The sequence below is a fragment of the Loxodonta africana genome, chromosome 19 (genome assembly GCF_030014295.1).
Source record: "Loxodonta africana isolate mLoxAfr1 chromosome 19, mLoxAfr1.hap2, whole genome shotgun sequence".
Classification (NCBI taxonomy): domain Eukaryota; kingdom Metazoa; phylum Chordata; class Mammalia; order Proboscidea; family Elephantidae; genus Loxodonta; species Loxodonta africana.
In genome coordinates, this window is record NC_087360.1 from 318,226 (window position 1) to 346,162 (window position 27,937).

At 45.3% G+C, this 27,937-nt stretch overlaps 1 protein-coding gene across 4 annotated transcripts in view; it reads left to right on the forward strand.

Annotated features, from left to right (window-relative positions):
• Positions 1-2,228: 2,228 nt before the first annotated feature.
• The window catches only part of ANKLE2 (ankyrin repeat and LEM domain containing 2), a 31,040-nt gene continuing 5,331 nt past the window's right edge, over positions 2,229-27,937 (forward strand). Inside the window, exons 1-10 of one of the 4 annotated variants that reach the window (XM_003421265.4) lie at positions 2,229-2,409; positions 11,333-11,803; positions 13,494-13,700; positions 15,614-15,807; positions 15,912-16,100; positions 17,322-17,444; positions 19,476-19,542; positions 25,327-25,499; positions 26,599-26,705; positions 27,602-27,792. In XM_003421265.4, the coding sequence (XP_003421313.2) occupies positions 2,229-2,409; positions 11,333-11,803; positions 13,494-13,700; positions 15,614-15,807; positions 15,912-16,100; positions 17,322-17,444; positions 19,476-19,542; positions 25,327-25,499; positions 26,599-26,705; positions 27,602-27,792 (1,903 nt within the window). The remainder of the gene's footprint in view (positions 2,410-11,332; positions 11,804-13,493; positions 13,701-15,613; positions 15,808-15,911; positions 16,101-17,321; positions 17,445-19,475; positions 19,543-25,326; positions 25,500-26,598; positions 26,706-27,601; positions 27,793-27,937) is intronic. The other 3 variants (XM_064271978.1, XM_010600812.3, XM_064271979.1) reach the window with 3 other exon arrangements.

Genomic DNA, 27,937 nt, shown 5'->3' on the forward strand with positions numbered 1-27,937 from the left:
GTAGCAAAGGCTGGCATATATTACCTCATTTAATCCTCAACTATGAGACAGGTACTGTTATTCCCATTTTACAGCTGAGGATACTGAACCAGAGAGAGATTAAGCAATTCACCCAAAATCACCCAGCAGGTTGGGGGGGGCACACCAGGCACCACCCCAGATGATCAGGTCCAGAGTCTGGTGCTCACAATGGCAAATATCCATAAAAAGGTCAAAATCAGGAAGGGATTAGGGACAGAGGTCTCACAGTACTTAGTAATTTAAAACAACAAATGGCGAGATTTCATTTGAAGCACTCTTTATTCCTTTTTTAAATGGAGGTATAATTTACACATTAAAGAGGCACTGATTTTAAGTGTACAGTTTGATGAGTTTTGACAAATGTGTAGCTGGATAACTACCAACCCAAAGGAGATACAGGACCTTTCCCTCACACCAACAAGTTACCTCATGCCTCTTTCCAGTTAACTACTCTCCGTCAGAGGCAACCACTGTCCTGATTTCTAACCCTGTAAGCTTTGCCTGTTCTTACTATTCATATAAATGAAATCATACAGTATACACTCTTTTGTGTCTGGCTTCTTTTGCACAGCATAATGTTTTTGAGATTCATCCATACTGTTGAGTAGTAGACCAACACATGACAATTCCACAGTTTGTTTATCCATTCACTGGTTGCTTTTGATTTAGGGCTATTATGAATACAGTTGACATGACCTTTCTTGTACAAGTCTTTGTGGACTTATGATTTCATTTCTCTTGGGTAAATACCTATGGCTGTAGTGCTAAGCCATGTTGTTGTTGTTAGGTGCTAAGCCATAAAAAAAAAAAAAAAAAAAGCCATAGGACGGTGTATATTTAACTTTGTAAGAAACTGCCACTGATTCCCAGTGCTTAACCCATTTTACACTCCCACCGCAGCAGATAAGAGTTCCAAAAGCACTCCACGTCCTCACCAACATTTGGTATCTCCCACCTACAGCTGTAGAATTCAAACCCTTTTTACTGTACCTTTCTGTGAGTTCTGACAGGCATATGCTCTTGTGTAACCACCATCGCAATCACGATGTAGAACACTTCCATCAGCCCCAACTTCCCTTTTTATGCCCCTTTCAGTTAGCCCTCCAAGCCCAGGCAACCACTGCTCTGTTTTCTGCCTCAGTAGTCTTGCCTCTGCGTGAACGTTACAAGAACGGAATCACACAGCATGGGGCACGAGAAGGCACCTTCGACGCAGTGCTTTCATCTCTTGCTCAGGAAGTTCCAGCCCTCAGAATAGAGTGCTCAGAAAGTAAAACTTAACCCGAGCCAGACCAAGCCGGGCAGAGAAGGCCAGCTGCAAAGTTAACAGGAAACGCTCTTTACTCACAAGCACATGCTGCTCAAGGAGAAACTTTCTTCTCTAAAATCCTAAGCTCTCACATTCTCTAAAGGTTCCCACTCTTGCCCGGAGGGTCGACGTCAGGTTGACGCCGAGCAGCCGCCCTCTCCGACCAGGAGCGGAGCCTCAGAGGACCGGCTCCGGGCGCAGCCCCCACGTCCGTCCTAACTGTGTCGTTCCTAAGGCACCAAGGCGCCGTCTCCACAGTCCACACTCCGTGTCGGGCCCTCCCACTGCCCATTTAAACACCATCCTCCCTGCGCCCTTTCCCAAATCCTGTGGGCTCCTTCTCCCGCCAGCGGCGGCCCCGGGAGACAGCGAACGGCCCAACCCAAACCCAAGCGCGGGCTCCACAGAACGCCGGCGTCCTCGCACTCGCTCGACGTCCTCACACTCGCTCGACGTTTACCTCACGGGTGACTGTCTTACCTCACGGGCTGTCAGAAGAAACGCGGAGGTGACAGCATGGCCCCGCGCAGGGTCACGCACGGGGAGGGGCGTCCTCCGGCACCGCCCGGCGCGCGCGTCCCGCCCCGGCTCCGAGCACCCGCCGCCTCAGGCCCCGCCGCCTCAGGCCCCGCCGCCCGGGCTGCCCGCGCCGTCTGCCGCCCGCCGCGCTCGCTCGCCCTGCGCCACCGGGGCCCGGGCCCCCGGCTGCTCCCCGGCGCCGGGCCTCCGTGGGCGCCGGGGTGGACCCTGCCCCTTTCGGGCAGCCCGGGCGCCGCGCCGGCCGCGCCCTGGAGTGTTCCTCTCAGGCAGCGGCGCGGGCAGCCCGGGGGCGGGGCGGGGCGGACGCAGGACCCCGGCTTCCTCGGCGGCGGCGGCGACTGCGGCCCGGGCGGCGGCGATGCCGTGGCAGCAGCTGGCGGCTGCCGAGTGGACGGCGCTGGCCTGGGAGCTGCTGGGCGCCTCGGTGCTGCTGATCGCGGTGCGCTGGCTGGTGCGGCGGCTGGAGAAGCGGGGACTGGGCCGGAGCGGGCCCCCCGCCCCACCGCCCCGCGTCCCCCCGGCCCCAGCTCCCGACCCAGGTGAGGCCCGCCGCCTTCGCGGCCCGCGTCCTCCCGGCCCCCCCTCGCCTCTCCGGCTTCCCCGGCCGGCTCAGCCCCGTCGTCCCGGGACCCGGGCCGGACGAGAGCGGTGGGAAAGAGGCTGGGCGACTGCGTGTTAGGACAGCGGCCAGAGCGCAGCCGAGGGCCCGGGAGGAGGCGGGCGGGCGGGAAACTGCGCCCGTGACAGGAGCCGGGGGCGTTAAACAGGAGAGGGACGTGCCCGGGCCCCCTGCTCAAAGTTCCTTCTGCGGCTGTCGGGATGGAGGGGGAGCCAGAGGCCCCGGCGACGCCGCCCCTGCTCGCTCTGGGGGCCTGTGTGGCTGCATGGCAGGAGCGGCCGAGAGGCGATTTTGAGTGCAGTTTCTCAAGCTAAACGTACTTACCATACGACCCAGCGTTTGTATTCCTGAGTATTTATCCTGGGGAAATGAAAACTTTAACACAGAAAACGTATACACGGGTGTTTATAGCAACTTAATTTGTAATTGCCAAAAAACGGAACGGCCTAAATGGCTCTCGAGGGGTGAATATTTAAGCAGCCGTGGTACATCCGTGCTATGGATTCAGCAATGAATCGGAAGAACTGTGGATACACTCAACAACTTGACTCGATCTCAAGGGCATTAACGCTGAGTAAAAAAATATTGTTTTTCAAAATTACTTCGGTTCTTTTCCGTCCCCACTTCCCCTTCTTGTGTGGTTATGTTATTCGTTTGTAATGCATTTAGGTTCATTTGTTTTCACATTCCATTTGGGAGTCGCCCACCCCCTTCCTTGTTGATTTTATTTCTCTATTATTTTTTGAGTGTGTACATTGCGACTATGATTCTTAGTCAAGACCACTTGGAAAGTTATATGCTGGGAAGTGTCAGTCTCTCCTTCCTCGCAATCTCTTCTCTCCCGTTCACATTTTCCTGTTCTTTCTATCCACTTCTCACCCACCTCATGTAGGTAACCAGTCTGTTTCTGCTTATCCTTTCTTTCTCTGTGCACAGATGAAAGGAGCATACTCGTTATGCACTTGGCTTGTTTCTCTTAGGTTGCATTTTAAAACATTAACACGTGGTCTAAATCAGTAGGCTTACTATTAATATTAGTAACAGTGTACGTTTCTGTTCTTTTTAAAACGGATTTTGTAGCACATTATGTATTTGTTATGAGAGAGGTGAATAAGCCTATATTTCTCGATAGCTGTAGCCGACATCTATTGAGAAAATTTCAGTGTCACAGTGTACAGACTTTACATACTGTATTTTTTTTCTAATTCTCTTTGCAACCCTAAGAAGAAGACTATTATGTTCCTTTTATAGATGAGGAAACTGAGGCTTAGAGTTTAAACAGTTTACACAAGGTCACACAGTTAGCGATGAAATTGTAATGTAATGTAATTGTTCTTTTCAGAGCTTTCTTGATTGCAAGAGCGAAACCTCCCTCAAACTAGCCCTAGTTAACAAGGTAGCTTAAGGGTAAGGACTCAGAGATCTTATGAAAAATGAGATATTGTCAGGAACTGGTATAACTCCTCTCTGTTCATAGTGCCTGCTCCTGTCACCCTCAGTCTTCACCTCATGCTTTTGCCCTGCACCTGGCTTTTCCTTGTCATGTTCCTACTCCAACCTAGATTTGTTATCACCTTTCTTATCAGTTCCTTCTCACTGAGCCATGTCTGTTGCTGTTAACATCAATTTGTACAGAGAGAATCTAGTTAGACATCCATCCCTGTGCGGTATACTATGGTCAGTAGGCCTCCCCTTTCAAGCTTCTTGGTAGCTTCAGAGTGGGCTGTGTAATATGGTCAGTGTATAAAAGCCTAATCTCTTTGTGAATAAGTAATAGCCATTTTTGAAATCTTGGGGCAGGGTATGGAGAAGGCGCAGGGGTGGATGGGTATGATGTTGATGAGCCTTGGTGGAAGATGACATTTGAGGGCTTTTTATCCTAAACTCTTGGTGGCCATGGAAGGATTTTAGGAAGGGGAGAGAAAGGGAGAGGTTTGCAGTCTTAAAGACTTCTCAATCAAGATGCACTGATAATTACTGGTGTTTGGAATGTGAAAGTTGGAAACAAAGAAGAAGGATCAGTAGTTGGAAAATACGGCCTTGGTGATAGAAACAATGCTGGAGTTCAAATGATAGAATTTTGCAAGACCAATGACTTCTTCATTGCAAATACCTTCTTTAACCAACATAAACAGCGACTATACACATGGACCTCACCAGATGGAACACACAGAAATCAAATTGACTACATCTGTGGAAAGAGACAATGGAAAAGCTCAATATCATCAGCCAGGACAAGGCCAGGGCCCGAGTGGAGAACAGACCATCAATTGCTCATATGCAAGTTCAAACTGAAACTGAAGAAAATTGGAGCAAGTCCACGAGAGCCAAAATATGACCTTGAGTATATCCCACCTGAATTTAGAGACCATCTAAAGAATAGATTTGACGCATTGAACACTAGTGACCGAAGACCAGACGAGTTGTGGAATGACATCAAGGACATCATCCATGAAGAAAGCAAGAGGTCATTGAAAAGACAGGAAAGAAAGAAAAGATCAAGATGGATGTCAGAGGAGACCCTGAAACTTGCTCTCGAATGTCGGGCAGCTAAAGCAAAAGGAGGAATTGATGAAGTAAAAGAACTGTACAGAAGATTTCAAAGGGCGGCTCAAGAAGACAAAGTATAATGATACGTGCAAAGAGCTGGAGATGGAAAACCAAAAAGGAAGAACACGCTTGGTGTTTCTCAAGCAGAAAGAACTGAAGAAAAAATTCAAACCTCAAGTAGCATTAGTGAAGGATTCTACGGGGAAAATAATAAACGACGCAGGAAGCATCAAAAGAAGATGGAAGGAATACGCAGAGTCATTATACCAAAACGGATTAGTCAATGTTCAACCTTTTCAAGAGGTGGCATATGATCAGGAACCGATGGTACTGAAGGAAGAAGTCCAAGCTGCTCTGGAGGCATTGGCGAAAAACAAGGCTCCAGGAATTGATGGAATATCAATTGAGATGTTTCAGCAAGCAGATGCAGCTCTGGAGGTGCTTACTCATCTATGCCAAGAAATATGCAAGACAGCTTCCTGGTCAACTGACTGGGAAAGATCCATATTTATGCCTTTTCCCAAGAAAGGTGATCCAAACGAATGTGGAAATTAGACAACAATATCATTAATATCACATGCAAGCAAAATTTTGCTGAAGATCATTCAAAAACAGCTGCAGCAGTATATTGACAGGGAACTGCCAGAAATTCAGGCCGGTTTCAGAAGTGGACGTGGAACCAGGGATATCATTACTGATGTCAGATGGATCCTGGCTGAAAGCAGAGAATACCAGAAGGATGTTTACCTGTGTTTTATTGACTATGAAAAGGCATTCGACTGTGTGGATCATAACAAATTATGGGTAATATTACGAAGAATGGGGATTCAGAACACTTAATTGTGCTCATGAGGAACCTTTACATAGATCAAGAGGCAGTCGTTCGGACAGAACAAGGGGATACTGATTGGTTTAAAGTCAGGAAAGGCGTGCGTCAGGGTTGTATTTTTTCACCATACCTATACAATCTGTGTGCTGAGCAAATAATCCGAGAAGCTGGACTATATGAAGAAGAATGGGGCATCAGGATTGGAGGAAGACTCATGAACAACCTGTGTTATGCAGTTGACACGACCTTGCTTGCTGAAAGTGAAAAGGACTTGAAGCACTTACTAATGAAGATTAAAGACCACAGCCTTCAGTACGGATTGCACCTCAACATAAAGAAAACAGAAATCCTCACAACTGGTCCAGTGAGCAACATCATGATAAATGGAGAAAAGACTGAAGTTGTCAAGGATTTCATTTTACTTGGATTCACAATCAACAGCCGTGGAAGAAACAGTCAGGAAATCAAGAGACCCATTGCATTGGGTAAATCTGCTGCAAAGGACCTCTTCAAAGTGTTGAAGAGCAAAGATGTCACCTTGAAGACTAAGGTGCGCCTGACCCAAGCCATGGTAATTTCAATCGCATCATATGCATGTGAAAGCTGGGCAATGAATAAGGAAGACCAAAGAAGAATTGATGCCTTTGAATTGTGATGTTGACGAAGAAGATTGAATAGACCATGGACTGCCAGAAAAGCGAACAGATCTGTTTTGGAAGAAGTACAACCAGAATGCTCCTTAGAAGCAGGGATGGTGAGACCGTGTCTTACATACTTTGGACATGTTGTCAGGAGGCATCAGTCCCTGGAGAAGGACATCATGCTTGGCAGAGTACTGGGTCAGCGGAAAAGAGGAAGACCCTCAACGAACGAGGTGGATTGACACAGTAGCTGCAACAATGAGCTCAACCATAACAACAGTTGTAAGGATGGCTCAGGACCAAGCAGTGTTTTGTTCTGTTGTGCATAGGGTGACTATGAGTTGGAACCGACTCAGTGGCACCTGAGAACAGCAACAACAACCAACAAGTGATTAGATGGTCATTTCCGTACGTCATCCACATTTTTTAAAGAGGGTTGATTGTAAAGTCTTCCAAGATCTGAACATCTGTTAGCAACTAAAGTAGGGTGTTTAATATTCAGCTTGTCTCTGATTCCCTGTGTTTATCCATTTATATAGAAAGCTAGATTACTTTACAAATAAAAATTTCTTTGTTGAAGCACGTTAGAAATTCCAATTTACCAAGAGGTTTTTTGTTGTTGTTGTCAACTTTATTGAGATATAATTTACATTCAATGAAGTGTATAGTTCAGTGAGTTTTGAGAAATATATACACTCATGTTAAACCTCCCCCCATTATAGAACATTTCCATCGTCCCAGAAAGTTCCTTTGCACACCTTTGCGATTGTCTTCATTTGTTGTTTCACATTTCCTCTTTTCTTTATCTGACTGGCCTACCATCTACTTCCAACACTCACTCTTGCCTAGATCCTATTGTGAAATCCAGAGGCAGCTTTCTTAAAAGCTTTATTGAGGTTTGATTGACATATAAACTGCCAATATTTAAAGTATACAATTTGATGTTTGACATATCTGTTAACTATTGCTGTGTAACAAATTACCCCAACACTTGGCAGGTTTGAACAACAAACATTCGTTACCTCACACAGCTTCTGATGGTCAGGAATCTGGGAGGGGCTCAGCTGGGTGGCTCTTGCCCAAGGTCTCACCAGGTTGCAGTGAAGATGTCGGCTGGGGCTGCAGCCATCCGGGCTCAGCCGAGGATAGGGAATCTGCCTCCATGCTCGTTCACAGGGTTCTTGGCAGGCCTTGGATCTGTGCTGGATGTTGGCTGAGGCTTCAGTTTCTCTTCACCTGAGCCTCTACTGGGCTGCTCACAATGTGGCAGCTGGCTTCCCACAGTGGATGATCTGAAAGAGAGTGTCCAAGTTTGGACAGTCTTTATAAACTCATCTTAGAAGTGACATACCATCCCTTTTGCCAAATACTGTCGGTCACACAGACCTGCCTCATTGCATCATGGGAGGGGACTACATTCAACTGTAAATACCTGGAGGTCATTTTGAATGCTGACTACCACACATGTATATGCCCATTGGACCATTACCACAGTGAAGATACATATTTGTCTCCCTAAAGCTTTTATCCTGCCTGTTTGTAAACTCTCTCCCTGCCCCACCCCTTATCTCTAGGCAGTCACTGATCTGCTCTCTGTCATTGTAGATTAGGGTGGATTTTCTAGAATTGTGTATAAATGGAATCATATAGTGTATACTTGTATACTCTCTTTTTGTCTGGCTTCTTTTACTCAGTGTCATTATTTTGAATTTATACATGTCGTATGTATCAAAATTCAGTCCTTTTTGTTGCTGAGTAGTATTGCATTGTAGGATATTCCAGTTTGGGGCCATAACAAATAAATCAGCTATGAACACTTGTGTGTAACTATGCACTTATGCTTTCATTTCTCTTTGGTAAATAGGAGTCTGATGGATTGATCAAATAGTAGGTGTATGTTTAACTTTTTAAGATGTTGCAAAACTGTCTTCCAAAGTGATTGTACCATTTGACATTCCCTCCAGTAGTGTATGAGGGTTCTAGTTCTTCTGTAACCACGTGAGCACTTGGTATGGTCAGTCTTTTTTATTTTTCTTATCCTAATAAATATGAAATGGTATCATTGTTGTTTTAATTTGCATTCCTCTAACAGCAAATGATGTTGATCATCTTTTTATGTGCTTATTTGCATCTACATGTTTTCCTTTCGTGAAGTATCTGGTTCAGTTCTTTTGCCCATTTTGGGGGGAGCTATTTGTTTTCTCATAGTTTTCAGCATTCTTTATATATTTTGAATCCAAGTCCTTTGTCAGATATGTGATTTGCAGATATTTTATTTCAGTCTGTGGCTTGTCTTTTCATTCTCCTAGCAGTGTTTTTTGGAGAGCAAAAGTTTTTAATTCTGATGAAGTCCAAATCATCAGTGTTATAGGATGGTGTTTTTAGTGTCATATATATGAAATATTTGCATAACTCAAGGTCACAAAGAGTTTCTTCTGATTTCTTCTAGAATTTTTATAGCTGCTGGCTTTCCAATTAGGTATGTGATACATTCCAAGTTAATTTTTGTTGTATGGATCAAAGTTCTCTTTTTTTTTTTTCCATATGGATATTCCAATTATTTTAGCACAATTTATTGAAAATATTGTCCTTTCTCCACTAAATTGCCTTTGCACCTTTATTGAAACTCGGTTGTCCATATATGTGTGGGTCTATTTCTGGACTCAGTTCTATTCCATTGATTTGTCTATCTTGGAGCCAAAGCCACGCTGTCTTGATTATAGTACCTTTGTAGTAAGTTTTGAAATCTGGTGATGTGGTGAGTTCTCCAACTTTGCTCTTCTCCAAACCTGTTTTGGTTATTCTGGTTTCCTTCTACCAAAAAAAGAAAGCCTGTTGGAATTTTGATTGGGATTGTGTTGAATATATAGATCAACTTGGGGAGAATTGCCGTCTTAACAATATTGAGTCTTTCCGTTTATGAACACTGTGTATCTCAAGGACACTTTTTAGACTTTATTTTACTGGACTGCTTTGTGATTTTTTGACATGTTTGCACTTTCTTTTTTCCCATTATAAGATATTAAAATTGAAAAAAAAAATTCACAGATACAGAATAGATACAATGAGCCCCTCATACCCATCTTGTTTTTTCTGTCACCACTTTGGCACTCCTGCTGAACTCATTGAAAGCAACTCCTGGCCATCAAACCATTTGATCTCTAAACACTCCTTACAACAACCCTCTGCTTCTTGATTCAGTGGCAGTGTCTCTATTATTGATCTCCTCTGCGAGTTTTCTTTTTCCTCCTCATGTCTTTAGTCCTTGATACTACTCAGATTCCTTTTTAGTTAGGTTCACTATCCTTTTGTGTGTTCCCTCGTTGTCCCTGGTTTAGTCTCTTGGTTTCATAACCTCACTCGTATGCTTTGTTAGGTGCTGTCGAGTCGATTCTGACTCATAGCGACCCTGTGTACAACAGAACGAAACCCTGCCCGGTCCTGAGCCATCCTTACAATCGTTGTTCTGCTTGAGCTCATTGTTGCAGCCACTGTGTCAGTCCATCTCGTTGAGGGTCTTCCACTTTTTCTCTGACCCTCTTCTTTACCAAGGATGATGTCCTTCTCCAGGGATTGGTGCCTCCTGATAACATGTCTATAAAGTTTGTGAGACTTAGCCTTGCCATTTTGCCTCATTCTGGGTGTACTTCTTCCAAGACAGATTTGTTCTGTATGCTGATAACTCCCAAATCTGTTTTTCCCACACTGAACTTCTGTCCTCTAAACCTCAGATTTGAAAATCAAAGTGCCTGCTTGGTGTGTAATAGATGTTTCTAATGCTCAATGCCTAAATCTGGAAAAAAAGAATTCCCTCCATTTGTTCTATCTCTAATAGAATCACCTCCTAGGCATCTAAACTGGAAATCTAGGGATTATCCTAGGGTCCTTTCAATCCCTCAAACCCCTCCCCTATGGCATTTAATTAGTCCATCATTGATACAGCCTGTGTCTTGAATCTGATCCCTCTTCTCCATCCCCATGACTGCTAAAATAGTATGAGACCTGTCCTTTTTTACCTTCTCCCCTCTAAATCCAGCGGCCACGCTTAAGTCTATGCTCCATAGATTATTTCTCCAAGTGTATTGATGAAAGCTGTAGCTCAGGCTCACATCCATTTGTTTGTTGGCTTTTAACTTGTTTGTTACAACTTAACCACTTGTTTGTTAATGTATCAGAACTTGGGCCTCCACCTCTCTGTGCTTTGGGCTCTTTATCTGTAAAATGGGGCTAACAGTAGTAATACCAGGTGAAGTTATCGTAACTGTTAAATGGCTTAATTTATGTGAAATGTTTAGAGTAGCACCAGGCACATGGGAAGCCCCCAGAATGTAAAATGCCAGAGCTATCTGGGTGGGTCCTCTGTTTAAAATCCTCACCCAATTTCCTGTCGCTTATTGAATGAAGTGCAGCTGTGTCAGTAGGCCACATTCTGAGAGCTGGGATTTTTGTAGATGTTGTCGAGTAGGCTTCCATAGGGTTTGTTCCAGATTATACTCTAAAAAGCAACAAATGGGTGTGCCTTTTTTCCCAATCCTCTTACCTGCTTAGAATGTTGATGTGGTAGTAACACGTGATAGTACTAGGTTATAAGAGTCTTACTGAAATGAACCAGAATATGCTTATCTTAATTTTGTTTAGATTATTAGAGATACGGAAGCAAAATTTATAAAAACTTAGGAGACTCCATTAACTCCAGAGAATATGGAGAAACACTGGATTAAAATGGAACTTTGAAGCAAGTTTTTTTGCCACTTTTTTTTTTTTTTAAATAAAAAAAGACATGCTTCTAGCACTCCAATTAGTTTTTGTTTTCTTGGGCCTAGGTGAAATGACAATGGATGCCATCTTGGCTCGATTGAAACTCCTGAATCCAGATGACCTTCGAGAAGAAATTGTCAAAGCTGGATTGAAATGTGGACCCATTACGTCAACCACAAGGTTCATTTTTGAAAAAAAATTGGCTCAGGCTTTATTACAACAAGAAAGGGCCTTGACTTCCTCTCCTGACCAAGATGTGGCAGGCATTGCAGCTCTCAGCCAAGAAACACAAAGGGTTCTAAAATGTGCTGTGGGGAATGCAACTGAGCAGGCCAGTTTTTCTGAAGACAAAGATTTTGGCTATAGTGTGGGCTTGAATCCTCCTGAGGAGGAGGCCATAATGCCTAACGCCTGCTCAGCAACTTCCAGTGCCCCGCTGGAGGTCGACACCCACGGAGCCGCTGTGGCCGCTGCTAAGGAGCCTCTTCTGTACTATGGAGTGTGCCCAGTGTATGAGGACATCCCAGCGAAAAACGGTAAGGCAGCACTCTTAGTATTTCTTTACACAGATGGTACAAGTGACTGCAGATACATTGGACTCATCCCTGCTGTCTAATTTTCTTTTCCCTTGCTATGCTTTCTAATTGTTTTCTTTATTTCCCCTTTGACGGGCTGGTCTAGTTTTCTAGGTTCCTTTTTTCTGCACTAATGGTTTTAACGTTATATATTTTATTTCTCTTCTGAACAGCCTTTAGCATTTTCATCCACATTTGACTGCATTTTCACAGCACCTATTTATAACCAGCTAATAATCAGTATCCGTATCCCCCCTTTGGAGTCCTGGATAGTGCAGCTTAAATACGCATGGGGTGGCCATGAGTCAGAGCCCACATGATGGCACCTGGCTTAAATCCCTCTCCGGGGGCAGTGTTAGTTCAGTGGTAGAATTCTCACCTTCCAGGTGAAAGAACTGCATTCAATTCTCGGCCAGCGTGGAGGCTTATGTGCTGCTATGATGTTGAACAGATTTCAGTGGAGCTTCCGGATTAAGTCAGACTAGGAGGAAAGACCTGGCAAGCTGCCTGTGAAAATCAGCCAGCGAAAAGCCTGTGGATCGTGGGGTGTGCATGAGGTCAGCCTGGGTTGAAGGCCAACTTGCAGCAGCCAACGACAACAATGTATCTCTCTTCACACCCCCACCCCTTACCCTTCTCCCTGTTTTATCCCATGGTGATAAACTCTGGACCCAAATACCAGATGATTAATTCATTTTTGCAAACGGCACTTACTTAGAATTACATTTTACCCATTTTTTCAGTTGAGAAGTATAGCACACCTGCAGAAAAAGTGCATAAAACACAGATACAAATAATCATTACAAAGCAAATACCCGTGTAACCACCACAAGAGCTGTGAAAATAGAACGTTGCCAGCACCCTAGAATACGTTAAAAGTCTTTGGACCACAATATCAACAGACAGATTAGGGTTGAGGAATTACAGTCATGCATCACTTAATGTCCATGACACGTTCTGTGAAATAGGATGTTCTGTGATTGGAACGTTGTGCGAACACTGTATTATCTACTGACAGTCCCTGGGTTACGGACTTACGTACAGCCCATAGTTACAAACCAACCCCCATAAAGCCTCTTATATTAAAAATTTGAGGTACGTACAATGGTTCGTTATATGAGCGCCTAGCAGTGCAATCATTTTGTATATAAGAGACGTGAGATACACGTGTTGCATCTAGGGAGTTGTTGAGTTTGCTACGTCCCAATCTCCAACCGAGATCTCTGAACTTAAGGGACCATGGACATATTTGCAGTTGGATGTTGCCTGAATGGACGTTAGGCAGTGCATGACTGTAAGTTGACTTGTCATATTCTGTTTTCATTAATAAATACTTTAAAATATCTTTTGAGCCTATTTGCCATTTCTGTATCTTTTGTGATGTCTATTCAGATATTTTGCTTGTCATATTTGGCATGTTTTATGAAAATACAATGTTGCCAACACCCAGAACATGTTCAGAGTCTTCGCACACAAACTTGACAGCTTCTTCGTACTTACTGGTAAAAGACTAAATTCTTCCCCCTAAGGTCAGAAACTGAGCAAGGATGTCCACTCTCACCACTCCTTCAACATCATGCTGGAGATGCCAGGGCTACAGTGCAGTACAGCAAGCAGAGAATTAATGGTCTTTATTACTTTTCCCACACAGAAAGGATTCATGTTTATGAGGATAAAAAGGAAGCCTTGCAGGCCGTCAAAATGATCAAGGGATCTCGATTTAAAGCTTTTTCAAGCAGAGAAGATGCTGAAAAATTTGCTAGAGGAATTTGTGATTATTTCCCTTCTCCGGGCAGAACCTCCTTACCACTTTCTCCTGTGAAAGTAGCCCCAGCCTTTAGCAATGGTGAGTTAAAAGGTAAATTACGTAACAATTCATATGTTGGCTTTACTTTCAGTTTTACCTGAGAACGTTCTGTCTCCTCTTACTTGATATATCGTGGCTAGTTTTCTCTGTCTGCGGTAAGTCTGATTTGCCAGGAACTGGGAACTTGAGGCCCAGGCCTTGGACCAGCCATGGAGAAGGGGTGCAGGCTGGTCTAGGGCAGGGCACGTGTTGTAAGGTGAGGAGAGGATCGGGGCAAGGGAGTCTGGGTATGGAGGCAATTGGGATCCAGGGTCAGCCAGCCGTTCCGTGGAGGCCCTGATGCTGAGGAGCCAGGACTTGGATCTGGCCTGTGGGCACCCACTGCCCCTTCTATTCGGTTCTTTCTGTCACCTTTCCCTGGTGCCTCTTAACTCAGGATACTTTGTAGATACTGAGACCAGTCCTCTTCCTGCCCAAGCCCATTTGTTCTCACTGGATCCGCATGCTCAGGGGTCCTGCAAAATTCAGGTTCACTTCAGGAGCCTTGCAGCTGGAATCTGACCAAGTTCTTCCCGTGTAAAAATGGAGTGGGGGCACTGTCTGACCTTCTCTAACTTCTCAAAGGGGAAGGAGAATCAAGATCAGAAGCCCAAGGCTGATTCCTATGAGACGGAGGTCAGACGTGCCTCTCTCTCCTCCGTCTTTACCAGTTCTGACACTGACTATCCCTCCCACAGCACTTCCTACTTTTCTGCTGAGTTCGATAATTCATTGCAGTGGCCACACAGAACTCAGAGACAATACTCACGATTATGGGGTTTGTTAGGGAAGTAGCAGTTTACACTTCAGGTTCAGGAATGCTCGAGATACGGTTTTTCCATCAGAACAGCCTCTTCCCAGCCGTGCTTGCCGGCGTGCCTCTCCCTGGCCCTTGGCTTCTCCCCAGAGGCACTCAGCTTTCTCTCTCCATGGGCCGGGAAACCCACTGCACTGTCTCCTGCTGGTGTCTCCTTCCTTGGTGGTGATAGGACCCTCTCTCTGCTCTGGAATTGGCTCTCTTTTAAGTCTAGCGGGATGGCAAAACTGCCCAATCCCCTTGGTGAGCCACAGTTGCCTTGTTCTCACGGTCTCACCCAGGCACTTGGTTGGGAGTTACAAGACCACGGTGAAAAAGGCCACACAAAAGAGACCATCAGACCACATGCCCTGACTCCAGGACCAGAGCCCTGCTCTGCATGCCCTTGGTCATTTGGCTCTGTGCAGAGCCCCAACCATCTCAGCTGTGCTCAGGCCGAGATTCTCGTCCACTTGTCCCAGCTCCCCTAAACTGGCTTGATTCCCAGGGCCAATGCCCTCTGCTTCCGGACACGATTCTCCCGTGAAGAATCCTATCTGCCCCCCTCTCCCCTGCCCTACACAGCCTTACACAGTGCTTAGATGGAAACCAATGATTGAAAACCCTTAGTTGTGGAAATTCTCCTGAAGAAAATCTCTCGAGATTTCTCCAGGTGTCGTAATTAAACAATAGAAGTCACTTTGGAGCATTCACCTTTACAGGACTCCTCAGTTCACTCCGAAGGCCAAATTCGTTTGCTGGCAGTGTTTCCTGGCCAGCGCTGCCTTACCCGGTTCCACCACGGAAAGCCTGTTTACTGTTCACACAGCCATCCTGGCCTACTTACTGTTGAGATTCACCCATGACCCTGCGTTCACACAGCCATCTCGGCTAGACTCCAGTTGGAGTTGCTTGCTCTGTCATTTGTGTGTTTATCACAGTGAGTCTATGTCGCTCTTGTAGGGAGGACTACGTCACCTGCTCTTTATTAGAACTTTTCCCTAAGCACTACTCCCAGCTAGCCTGTGGGTTTCCAGGACAGCTTTTACCTCTCAGGTCCAGCATGTAGTGGGTAATGGGAAAGTGTTTATGAAATTCAGCGTTCTTACATTCTGTCTCTTAATGACAGATGGTTTATACTTATCAGAGTCGGAAACAGTCAACAAAGAGCGAGCCAATAGTTACAAAAATCCTCGTACGCAGGACCTCACAGCCAAACTGCGAAAAGCTGTGGAGAAGGGAGAAGCAGACACCTTTTCTGACCTTGTCTGGAGTAACCCCCGGTATCTAATTGGTTCAGGGGACAATCCCACCATTGTACAGGTAAGCCTGATCGCAGCACTGGCATCAAGTAGACTCAGTTATTGTCGTCACTGTGCTCATGACAAAAGGAGAGATGAAACTCAGAACGGGTCATTTTCTTTCAGGAAGGGTGTCGGTACAACGTCATGCACGTTGCTGCCAAGGAGAACCAGGCTTCTCTCTGCCAGCTGACCTTGGAGACTCTGGAGAATCCCGAGTTCATGCGGCTCATGTACCCGGATGATGACGAGAGCATGCTGCGGAAGCGCATCCGCTATATCCTTGACCTGTATCTGAACACGCCCGACAAGATGGTGAGCGGGCTTCTCCGTTCTCTTCTCAGCAGAGACATCCTGTGCCGAGTGTCCTGAGTGTGGTGGCTGCCTGCACTGGGCAGCAGTGTGCAGGTCAGAGCTGAGGTGTGGCTGGAACTTGCAGCAGTGCCCCTGGCTGCTTTAGGCTGAACGCTGTGGACGGAGGAGAGCTGTGAGCTAGGTTCTGATTGAAGAGGTGAACTCCAGAAGCAAAGAGAAGATCTACCCTCCCTTTTGGCAATCCTGGCAGGCTGTGTGTCCGTCATTTCTCTCCTCAAAGACTGGGAGCCCCCAAGCTGTAGGCTGTTATTCTCTCTCACTGCCCGCTCTCGCGCTGTTTTTCCTGCAAGGGCATGTTGTTTGGCAAGGTGGCTACTCAGGATACGTTTGGTCGTTCATCAAGTGTCAAATAGTTGCTTACTTACTAAGTGCCAGATCACCAGGCAGCTGTCTTGAGCCTGGCGTGATGCTCCATGGGGCACATGGTGCTCGCAGGTGACCCTGCGAAGGTTTTGAAGCCCCCGCACATGCCTGTGTGGGGGAGGCCCTTGCCATCTCAAGTGCTTTACTCCCAGATTTTGGTGTTGAAGTATTGTCAATAGGAGTGTGAGTCCACCAGCTGACCAACCAGTGCCGTGAGACGGATAGGGTATGAGACGGTGTGGGTGCCCACACTGACGTGAGGCCTGTTAGCCTTCAGAAATGGGGATAGCACAAACCAACACTTAAAGACAAAGTGGCTGACAAGCACAATAATTAAGCTGGGTCCTCCCAGCAGCCCTGGAACTGGGGCCTCTAATTGCAACCTCATGTTAGACAGAAAAACACATGAATCCACATTTTGTTTGAAAACGGCCCAAATTCGTGGACATTACTTTATGAGGGACGTTGCCTTCATCTGTGTATCTCACCTTTGAGCACCATTTACGTGGCAGACGTTGCACCAGGCCCTGAGCATCACTGCTGCTGTTGCCTGAGCGCGTGCTGTGTCCCCAGCTAGATAAGCAGCGCTTTCAAGGGCCAAAGACCTGGCACCAGATCCACATGCTGAGTCCTGTGTGTACTAACATGCCCATCAGTTTTTAGTTACAAAAGGGAAATGGTGTATTTTGTGGTGTTTTGTTTCTGTTTCTGCAGCACTTTTTTTACTAAATACGTATTTTCATTGTACAGCAGCCTCGTAACATAAGAAACTCGGGTATGCTTCTGCTCTTTTTCCAGGGCTATGACACACCCTTGCATTTTGCTTGCAAGTTTGGAAATGCAGATGTGGTCAACGTCCTTTCTTCCCACCCTTTGACTGTAAAAAATCCAAGGAATAAATATGATAAGACACCTGAAGATGTAAGTACTTCTTGAGATGCAGTGGTGATATGGTGTTAGAAATGAAAGCACGTGAAGATGGAATCTGTGATGGCAACGCGTGGGGTCCTGCTGCTTTGGCTGTGTGAGCTTGGTTACCTCGGGAGTGGCCTTAGAGCCACCAAGAGAGAGGTGGCTCCAGTCTAGAGAACCAGGAGGGAACAAAACTGCTGAGTGGGTAGTGTTGGGATTGCAGAACTCTATCTCTGAAAAAAATTATTTTTTATTTTTAGATGGTATAGGCATTTTTCTTTTTTTAAATTACTATTCTTTTCTAGTGTATAATTATTGTCTGATTTGAGTAAATCAGCATTTGGTAAATAAAGATGCTGCCAGTGACCCAGTATGCTGATTTAGTTTTCCCTGGAACTGGGGACCAGTTGTTCTGAGCAGCCCGTAGTCTTTTGTCAAGTCCGTCCTCTGAGTACACAGCAGCTGACCAGGCCCAGAGAGGACGGCAGCGGTGGTGATGTGGAAGGACTGACATACGTGCATTCCATGTGTGCCAGGCTGTGTGCTCAGCCCTCACGTGTGTTCTCACCTTGTTACAGTCAAGCAGAGCGAGCCTGCTGAGGGGAGGGTTTTGGGAAGAGGGAGTGCTGTGCCTGTGGAGTGAAGAAGGAAACGGGACCATGCAAGAACCAGAGACTGGTGTGTCTCAGGCGCTGGTGCGGTCAACTAACCTGAGCGTCCTGTTTTGGTGCCCCTCCCCTGCCTCCATAATTGCTGTTATCATATAGGTAATATCTATAGTAATACTGTAGATGAAGGTTTTCAGAACAAACTAGCTTCTCATTAAACAGTTAATATACATATTGTTTTGTGATGTTGGTTAACAACCCAACATGTCATCACTCTCTTGACCTTGGGTTCCCTATTACCAGCTTTCCTGTCCCCTCCTGCCTTCTAGTTGTTGCCCCTGGGCTGGTGTGCCCCTTTAGTCTTGTTTTGTTTTATGGGGCTGTCTAATATTTGGCTGAAGGGTGAACCTCAGGAGTGACTTCATTACTGAGCTAAAAGGGTGTCCGGGGCCATACTCTCAGGGCTTCTCCAATCTCTGTCAGGCCAGTAAGTCTGGTCTTTTTTTATGAGTTAGAATTTTGTTCTACGTTTTTCTCCCAGGTAATACCCATTTTATATGGAAAGTTTACTATATACAAATAAACAAAAAATAAAATTATCAGAAAATTCTACAGCTCGGAGATTACCATTATTTTGCATATATCTAGCTCAACTTTTATGTGTGTATGTAGGTTTCTTAGTGTAAAATGATTGATAGTAATCAATTTTAAAACTCGTGATTTTTTCCAAAGCGTAGGACTTCTTCTAGCCATCAACTACAGACTTAAAATTTACCTAGTTGCATTCATTGGATACATTGTACAATTTTAGTTTTTTTTCTCCCACTGATTGGCAAGAGATGGTAATTTTGTGGTTTCCCTCTTTCCTCTTACTCGAAGGTTACTAGTTTTTCATTGTTTCTAGCAGAGTTGTTCTTATGGCTACAATTCTCCAAGGGCTGGGAAAGTTGATTCCTAGAGTTGCAAAAATATTTGTGTTCCACACCAGACAGGAGTTCTATCTCAATACAGGCAAACAACAAGAATAGAATTTATGTATGGAGAAAGGCTCCTGGGCAGTAAATTTATAAAGCTGAGAAACTTCTCAGCAGGTCCACATATCTCTGCTCAGGCTCAATAGTGCACTTCCCAGACTTTGCTGTCCTTGAAGGAAACTAGAAGATGCAGAGCAGCGTGAGGAAAGAAAGTAGAGCTCATCCATAGCCAGAGCGTGCTCTTTCCACCCTGTTCCCTGAATCATTTACAAAACGTCTTAGAAGAAAGACTCTTCCATTCAACACTCAGTTTTGATGTGGGCTTTATGAAATCTTCAGCATTTAGAGACTGTCTTTAATGTGTTGAATTGAAAACTTGGTTTTATGGAATAATCTTAATAAGAAAATGTAATAAATTAAGATTTAGTGTTCATTCATTCTTTTTTTTTTTTTGATAGGTAATTTGTGAAAGAAGTAAAAGCAAATCTCTGGAACTGAAGGAGCGAATCAGAGAATATTTACAGGGTAAGTGCCGGACACCAGTGCCAGAGCTTGAAGCCTGTTCTGGGGGATCCACAGACAAGTACCCAGGCCTGAGCCATGATTGCTGGGGGCATGGCTCAGGCAAAAAAGTTTGTCAGAAATGCATTTCATCCTGATCTCAGAGATGTTAAAGTGAGGTATAGTGTTTTAATTGCTATAGTTGCCCATATTTTTTACAATGAAAATATGGTACTTTCATAATAAAATATATAGATAGTAGTAAAAGCATTTAAAAATGAAAAATTACCTGGCATCGGCAACTAGCACGAGCGACTGTTCCTCCTGGCAAGCCCCTCCCTGTGGTGGTGGGAGATCAGTGATTGTGATGGATGATCAGCAAATGTAATGGGTTATTGGCAGTGGGTGATCAGCAATCGTGATGGGTGATTGGTGGTGGGTAATCAGTGATCGTGATGGGTGATCAGCGATCGTGATGGGCAATTGGTGATTGTGGCAGGTCAGGAGAAATGGGTGAGGAGGTGGAAGGAGGTCCCACGCAGGCCCTTACAGCACTTCAGCTCTGGGCTTTCCATACTTCCAGTCAGAGTGTTACCTTGATTCCAAACAAGTTCAGAGATGTCTGTGATACAGGGTTGTACAGTACAAAAAGAATAGGGAAATACAGGATGTCATGGATTGAATTATGTCCCCCAAAAATATGTGTCATCTTGGCTAGGCCACAATTCCCGGTATTATGTAGTTGTCCTCCATTTTTTGTGATCTGATGTAATTATCCTCCATTTTGTGATGTGTTGTAAGTCCTAATCTCTGTATGTTAATATGGAACGCTGGTGGCGCAGTGATAGACAGCTATGGCTGCTAACCAAAAGGTCAGCAGTTCAAATCCACCAGTCCTCCTTTGGATACCCTATGGGGCAGTTCTACTCTGTCCTACAGGGTTGCTATGAGTCAGAATCAACTCAACAGCAGTGGGTTTGGTTTTTGGGTTTTTTCTATGTTAACGAGGCAGGATCAGTGTGGGGCATATCTTGAGTTACAGCCTTACTTAAGTCACACCTTGCTTGAGTCACACCTTTTATCTTACAAAAGATAAAAGGAGAGGAAAGCGAGCAGAGAGGGGAGGAACCTCACTACCACCAAGAAAGAAGAGCAGGGAGTGGAGTGCATCCTTTGGATCCGGGATCCTGTGCTGAGAACCTCCTAGACCCAGGGGAAGATTGATGCGAAGACATGTGAAGATCTCCAAGGAACACCAGGTCCACAGAAATTGAAAGGAGACAAGGACCATCCCCCAAAACCAACAGAGAGAGAAAGCCTTACCCTAGAGCAGGCACCCTGAATTTGGACTTCTAACTTCCTAAACTGTGAGAGAATGAATTTCTGTTTGTTAAAGTTTCACTTGTGGTATTTCTGTTATGGTAGCACTAGATAAGTAAGATGGAATTTGGTACCAGGAGTGGGGTGCTGCTCTAACTGAGACTTAAAAATGTAGAAGCAGTTTTGGAATTGGGTAATGGGTAGAGGCTGAAGAGTTTTAAGGTGCCTAATTGCAAAAGCCTAGATTGACTTGAAGAGGCTATTGGTAGAATTATGAATGTCAAAGGCAGTTCTGGTGAGGGCTCAGAAGGAAATGAGAAGAGCTACAGACAAAGTCTGTATCATCTTAGAGGATACATGTGGCACCAGCAACACAGTGTTACTAGAAGTGTGGATGTTAAATATGCATCTGGTGAGGCTTTAAAAGAAAATGATGAATGTGTGATTGGACAGTGGAAGAAGGGCAGTGCATTTTATGCAGTGGCAAAGACCTTGTCAGAATTGTGTTCAGATGTTTGGTGGAAGGTAGAACTTGTAAGTGATGAACTTGGATATCAGGCTGATGAGATTTCTAAGCCAGATTTTAAAGGGGCCGCATGGTTTCTCCTTACTGCTTATAGTAAAATATGAGAGGAAAGAAATGGACTTAAAAGTGAACTGTCCAAAATGAAAACAGAACTTAAAGATTTGGGAAATTCTATTGTCCGAACTAAGGACACGTGTCCTAAAATGTTCACCGAGGATGTGGCTACACAATGCTTTGTTAAAAAGATTAAGCCTGTGACTGATGGATCTAACCAGCTACCATAGCAGTAAACCCATCAGCTGAGATTGAAGGGGACAGAGAAAGAATGAAAGGAAAGACCACCGTCTACCTCTTGAAATTCCACAGGCAGGAAACAGGCCAAAGGAGCTATATCTGTTGTCCTCCAAGAAATGAAAAGGACCATCCCTGGAGCAGCTTGGAGATCAGCAAAACTGTTGGAAGGAACACAGGAAGCGGGGCTTTCTCGGCTTCAAGGGGTGGGGCAACGGTCTCTGGATCTCAAAGGGTGGGGCCACAGCCTTCTAGGATTCAAAGAGCCGCGCCTTCACCAACTTGGTTCTGGAGTGTGGGGTTGCCGTTAAGGTGTGCCAGGTGGGGTGAGGCTGCCGCCCAAAGCTGAGGAGGCAGGGCTGCCATGCCCAAGGGTCAGAAGAACAGGACCTGCTGGGGCTGAGGGAATGGTGTTGCCACTCAGATGGACTAGGAGGAGAATGGGGCTGCCCAAAGCCAAAGGAGCAGAGTTTTCATCCCTTTGGGCCTAGAAGGCATAGCTGAAATCTCAAGGCCAAGATGCCTGCACCCAGAATCTAGATAGCATGGCCAACACCCAGAGTCTGGAGGGCAGGGCCATTGCCTAGGTGGTCTCAGAGAAGAAAGGGTTATTTTCAACCCTTGAGAGTTAATGTAAATTGTTCTGCTGGATTTTGTACTTGCTTGGTGCCCATTACCCCTTCTTTCCTTCAGTTTGTCCCATTTGTGATGGAAATGCCTACCTTGTGCTGATTCTGCCTTTGTACACTTTGGAAACAGATAACGTGCAGTCTAGATTTCACAGCTTCACAGATGAAGAGGAATTTTGCCCCAGGATGAAGTATGCCAAAAGTCTCACCAATAGGTGATTTTCATGATACAGAAGATGAGATTTTAGACTAGGAGTTGACTTAAGACTTTTAAGATGATATGATGGGGTGAATGCATTTTCCACGTAGCAAGGACATGAATTTTGGGGGTCCAAAGGATGGAGTGTCAGAACTGAATTGTGTCCCCCAAAAATACATGTCAACTTGGTTAGGCCATGATTCCCCAGTATTGCGTGGTTGTCATCCATCTTGTGATCTGATGTAATTATCCTCCATTTTGTGATGTGTTGTAAATCCTCACTTCTATGTGTTAATGAGGCAGAATCAGTATGGGATGTATCTCGAGTTACAGCACAGTGCTTACCTTGTTTATCAGATCATCTGTAGTGAACAATTTCACCTTTTTTTGCTTCAAAGATTCTTCTTTTAGGTTTGACTGGCATCTGTCTCCCAACCGCGCATCACCTTCCTGCAGAATCAAAACCTTTTTCTCAAATTTACAATCCCTGACAGGGACGGATTACCCAATGAGCAAGGTAAGCATGGACTTACTTGTGCTTTGTTCCTAACCTGTAGTGAACAATTTCACATGTTTTTCACCACATCTTTGAAACCCATGGGAAATTGTTCACTACAGATTAGGAACACAAGTAAGCCTGTGCTTACCTTGCTTATTGGGTAATACGCCCCTGGGACTCAAACCTTTTATCTTACATGAGATAAAAGGAGAGAGAAGTGAGCAGAAAGAGGAAGGACCTCACTACCACCAAGAAAGAAGAGCTAGGAATGGACTGTGTCCTTTGGACCTGTGGTCCCTTTGCTGAGAACCTCCTAGATTCAGGGGAAGATTGATGCCAAGACACATGGAGATCTCCAAGGAACGCTGGGCCCCCAGGCGTTGAAAGGAGATGAGGACTGTCCCCCAGAGCTGACAGAGAGAAAAAGCCTTCCCCTAGAGCTGGCGCTCTTAATTGGGACTTCTGGCCTTCTAGACTGTGAGAGAATACGTTTGTTTTTTAAAGTCACCCTGTCTGGAGAGAAGGAGTGTGCTGTCTCATCAGGGGGAGAGCAAATAGGAGTACATAGCAAGGCATATGTAAATTTTTGTATGAGAGACTGACTTGATTTGTAAACTTTCACTTAAAGCACAATAAAAATTAAAAAAAAAAACAAAACCCTATGGACAGAACCAGTCACTTCTCAGGATTAGTTTTCTTGGTGTGAAGACTTAGGGTCATAGTCCCGGGACAATTCAGTCAGTAGGCACAATATAATTCATAAAGTTTATGTTCTACATTCTAGTTTGGTGAGTAGTGTCTGGGATCTTAAAAGCTTGCAAGCACCCGTCTAAGATATAACTATTGGTCTCTATTTGTCTGGAGCAAAAGAGAAAGAAAAAAAACCAAGAATCAGAGAAGGAACGAGACCACAGGATTGTCTTCATGAATCACGACCTCCTCTGCCTTGAGAACAGAACTAGATGGTGCCTGGCTGTCACCACCGAACATTCTGCTCAGGGATACAATAGATGAATCCCACTAGAGAGGGAGAAAAATGTGGAACAGAACTTCAAATTTTCAAGGAATCCAGACTTAACTGGACCCACTGAGACTGGAGGAGTCTCTGAGACTGTTGCCCTGAGATACTCTTTGAACCTTGAACAGAAACTATCCCCCAAAGTCACCTTTTAACTAAATAGCAGATTAGCTCAAAAAGTAAAGGGTTTCTTTAAAAAAGAATTACATATAAGAGACCGATGGACGATGGTTATTCTGAAGCATAGATGACAGGGTTGGGACAGTGAAATTAAGTTGAGAGGAATGGAACAGCTAGAACAGAAATAATGAGAATGTTGACACAATGTGAAGAATGTAACCAATGTTACCGAACATGTGTAGAATGGGAACCTGTTTTTCTGTGTATACTTTCACTATAATTACAGTAAAATATTAAAAAGTAAAAAAAAAGTCACCCTGTCCTGGATTGAATTGTGTCCCCCAAAAGTTACCCTGTCCTGGATTGAATTGTGTCCCCCAAAAGTATCTGTCACCTTGGCTAGGTCATGATTCCCTTGTGTGAGTGTCCACCATTTTATCGGCAGATGTGATTTCCCTCTGTGGTGTAAATCCTGTCACTACGCTGTAATAAGATGGATTAGCAGTAGTTATATGGATGAGGTCTACAAGATTAGATAGTGTCTTAAGCCAATCTCTTTTGAGATACAAAAGAGGGAAGCAAGCAGAGAGACATGGGGACCTCATACCACCAAGAAAGCAGCGCCAGAGCAGAGCACATCCTTTGGACCTGAGGTTCCTGCACTGAGGTGCTCCCAGACCAAGGAAAGACTGATGACAAGGACCTTCCTCCAGAGCCGACAGAGAGAGAAAGCCTTGCCCTAGATCTGACACCCTGAATTTGGACTTCTAGCCTACTAGACATTGAGAGAATAAACTTCTCTTTGTTAAAGCCATCCACTTGTGGTATTTCTGTTATAGCAGCATTGGATAACTAAGACAGAGGGCAGATAAAATGTAACATATCTCATGTTTACTAAGCCCTCACTGTATGCTAATCCTGTTCTTGGAGGCCTGCCCTCTCTGCCCATTTACCTGCTGGGAGAGGGACAGTGAGCTTATCAGGTTGAGTGAGTTCCCGGACAGCACATGGCAAGGAAACCACAAACTGGCCCACCGGGCCTCTTGGCTCCAGAGCTTGTTTCCTTTTATTAAGTCCGTTTGCAAAACCCCAGGTAAAATGAAATACATGGTTTCTTGCGCTGCTTACCCAGACACCTGCCGTACATGTTAGGGTGATAGGTCACCATGAGCAGGACACTCAGCCGCACTTGTCCCTCTCCTACAGGTCACTACTACGTGCCGCTCCTGCGAGCAGAGGACACGTCTTCTCCAGTGATTGGGGAGCTGTGGTCCTCAGACCAGACGGCTGAGGCGCCGCACACTGGCCGCTTCGGGGGTAGCCCCCGTGACCCTGTTCTGACCCTGAGAGCCTTCGCAGGGCCCTTGAGTCCGTCCAAGGTGAGCTGCTGTGGAAGCTGCCGGAACCTCTGCCAGGTGTTCCCACGCAGCAGAGCTTGAGCACTTGCTGCGGGGCGGCTTTGTTCCACAGTACCCGGAAGGCCGTCCAGGCTGGCACCTCAGAACGTTTGCTGGGTGTCCTCAAGTGTCCTGACTGCATGCCTTCCTTGTTAACCTAGGCAAGTGTGGTGACACGTCTGTGCTTGTTAGGGAGGAAGGTGTACCAGCCAGCCCTGCCCAGCCATCGCCGCCTGTCTGTTCCTTCCAGCTTCACCAAGTTGTCTGCTCCAATGCTATAACTAAGAAACTCCCATTTCAAGTTTCAACTCCGAGGTTCACCTCACAGACTGCGTTCCCTGTAGCTTATCTCCCATTTGCTTCCTGTCAGAATGCTTCGAGCCATTAGCCTTGCTCCGCTTCCTTGAGCTTTATCACTACTGTCACTACATCCACACCTCAGCCCTTTGGCATGCCCTCGTCTCCCTGATGTTCAGATAAACCCTTAACACTGCGCTTGCTGGTCGGGGTCTGCGAGCTTTCAGTGCCAAGTGACAGCGGACAGCTCCCCCTACAACTGAATGTTGCACACGTTGGCTAATGTGTGGTCGTCGCACACGTTGGCTCACATGTGGTCGTTGCACACGTTGGCTCATATGCGGTCTTTTCTGATGTTAAAAACCCGCTAAATAATCAGTGATCGGCAGCCATAACAGCATCTCCAAAAAAGCTGGTCTCAATTAGGTTTAGATTAGTTGCGTAAAATGTAAAAACTCTAGTGGGAATTTATTTTTCTTCTGCGTGGTGGGAAGAATGAACTGACACTGTGAGGGCAGCCCCTTGGGGTTTGTGCTCTGTTCTGCTGGCCTCAGGGTGTGGCTTTCATCCTCAGGCTGCAGGAAGGGAGAAGGGCCCCTGTCTCTTAAGGCACCTTTCCAGAAGTCCCTCCACCTCCTGGGTCAGATGCAGGCAGGTTGTAGTGGAGTGGGACCGTGGGCTCCTAGGCCACACATGCCTGGTTCTGTAACCACTGGGAGACATGGGGTCATCCCTGCAGTGCAGGGCTGTTTGCATGATGCAGTTCATGTTTTCATCTTCACAGGCAGAAGAGTTCCGCAGACTTTGGAAAACTCCACCCCGGGAGAAAGCAGGTTTCTTCCACAATGTCAGGAAATCTGATCCAGAAAGAGGGGTTGAAAGAGTGGGAAGGTACTGAAAGGGCCATATGCGAATATTAAAGAGATAAGCCATGATGCTCTTCTCTGGGTCATGTGTTTACCTGGGTTGGTGGGACAACCTGGTTACAGTGATCTTCAAGATGGTAGTTCCAGGAGTAGCTCCCTGATGGGCTTTAGAGCATGTTTTTTAAGGGCTAATTCCTTGCAAGCTTCACGTACACTGCAATTGGTATAGCAGATGTATTAAAGTAGTCCTTCCCAGATCTTAGACTAATTTTGCATCATTTATCAGAGGGATCTTTGTAATTTCTTGTATAAAGTACTGTACGGGTGGGGTGTTTTCTCAGAAATAAAGAAGGCTAAATACTCTCTCTCTGAATTATAATGGTGTAAGAGGTGGTTGTGATAGAAACTACAAGAAAAAAAGCCCTGAGAGGTGTTTTTCCTAGAACCAAGAAGCTGAATTAGGGTGTAGATTAAGCTTCTTTGAATGTTGTAGAATCTATTCTCACAACGTGCACCCAGGTTCAGGTTTAAAAGTGACCTGGAAAGGACCTCTGAATTTTTCCATGTCAGAGCTAGAGTCCTGTGCTGCTTTATACAATGGTTGTATGAAAACAAGTACATCTGTTTGTGGGATTTTACTCTTGGCTTGGGGTCTGTCTCACCACCTCTCTTCCGGAGACCTTTTTCTCTCTCTAACATGCCAGAGCGAGCGAAGGAACTGCCAGGCTTTAAAGCACGCTAACAGGAGCGCTGTTGCAGAAAATGAGAAGTGTAATTATTCTAGCTCAAGTTCAGGATAAGATGAGATTGCAGATACTGTTTTGGCATTCCTAGTATAAAGCTGCTGTTTTCCATGTGGTCAGTTCTGTGATGGGTCTTTTCTGCTTTCACAACTGATGGATTTTGTTTTGTTTGTTACAGGGAATTAGCGCATGAGCTGGGGTACCCCTGGGGTGAATACTGGGACTTCCTGGGCTGTTTTGTTGATCTGTCTTCCCAAGAGGGCCTGCAGAAACTGGAAGAATATCTCATTCAGCAAGAAATGGGCAAAAAGAACCAACAAGAACCGGGAGAAAATGAAGCCCATTTCCAAGACAAAGTCTCTGCTTCTGGTGAGGGCTCGGGTGCTCTGGTAGGGCTGGAATGTCTTGTGTGTGTATGTGAGAAAAGTGTGGCATCGCCAGAGGCATATAGCTATTTCTGTTTCAGTTTAACGAATACATTACCTAAAATCAAGAGAAGCTGTGTTCTCTGTGC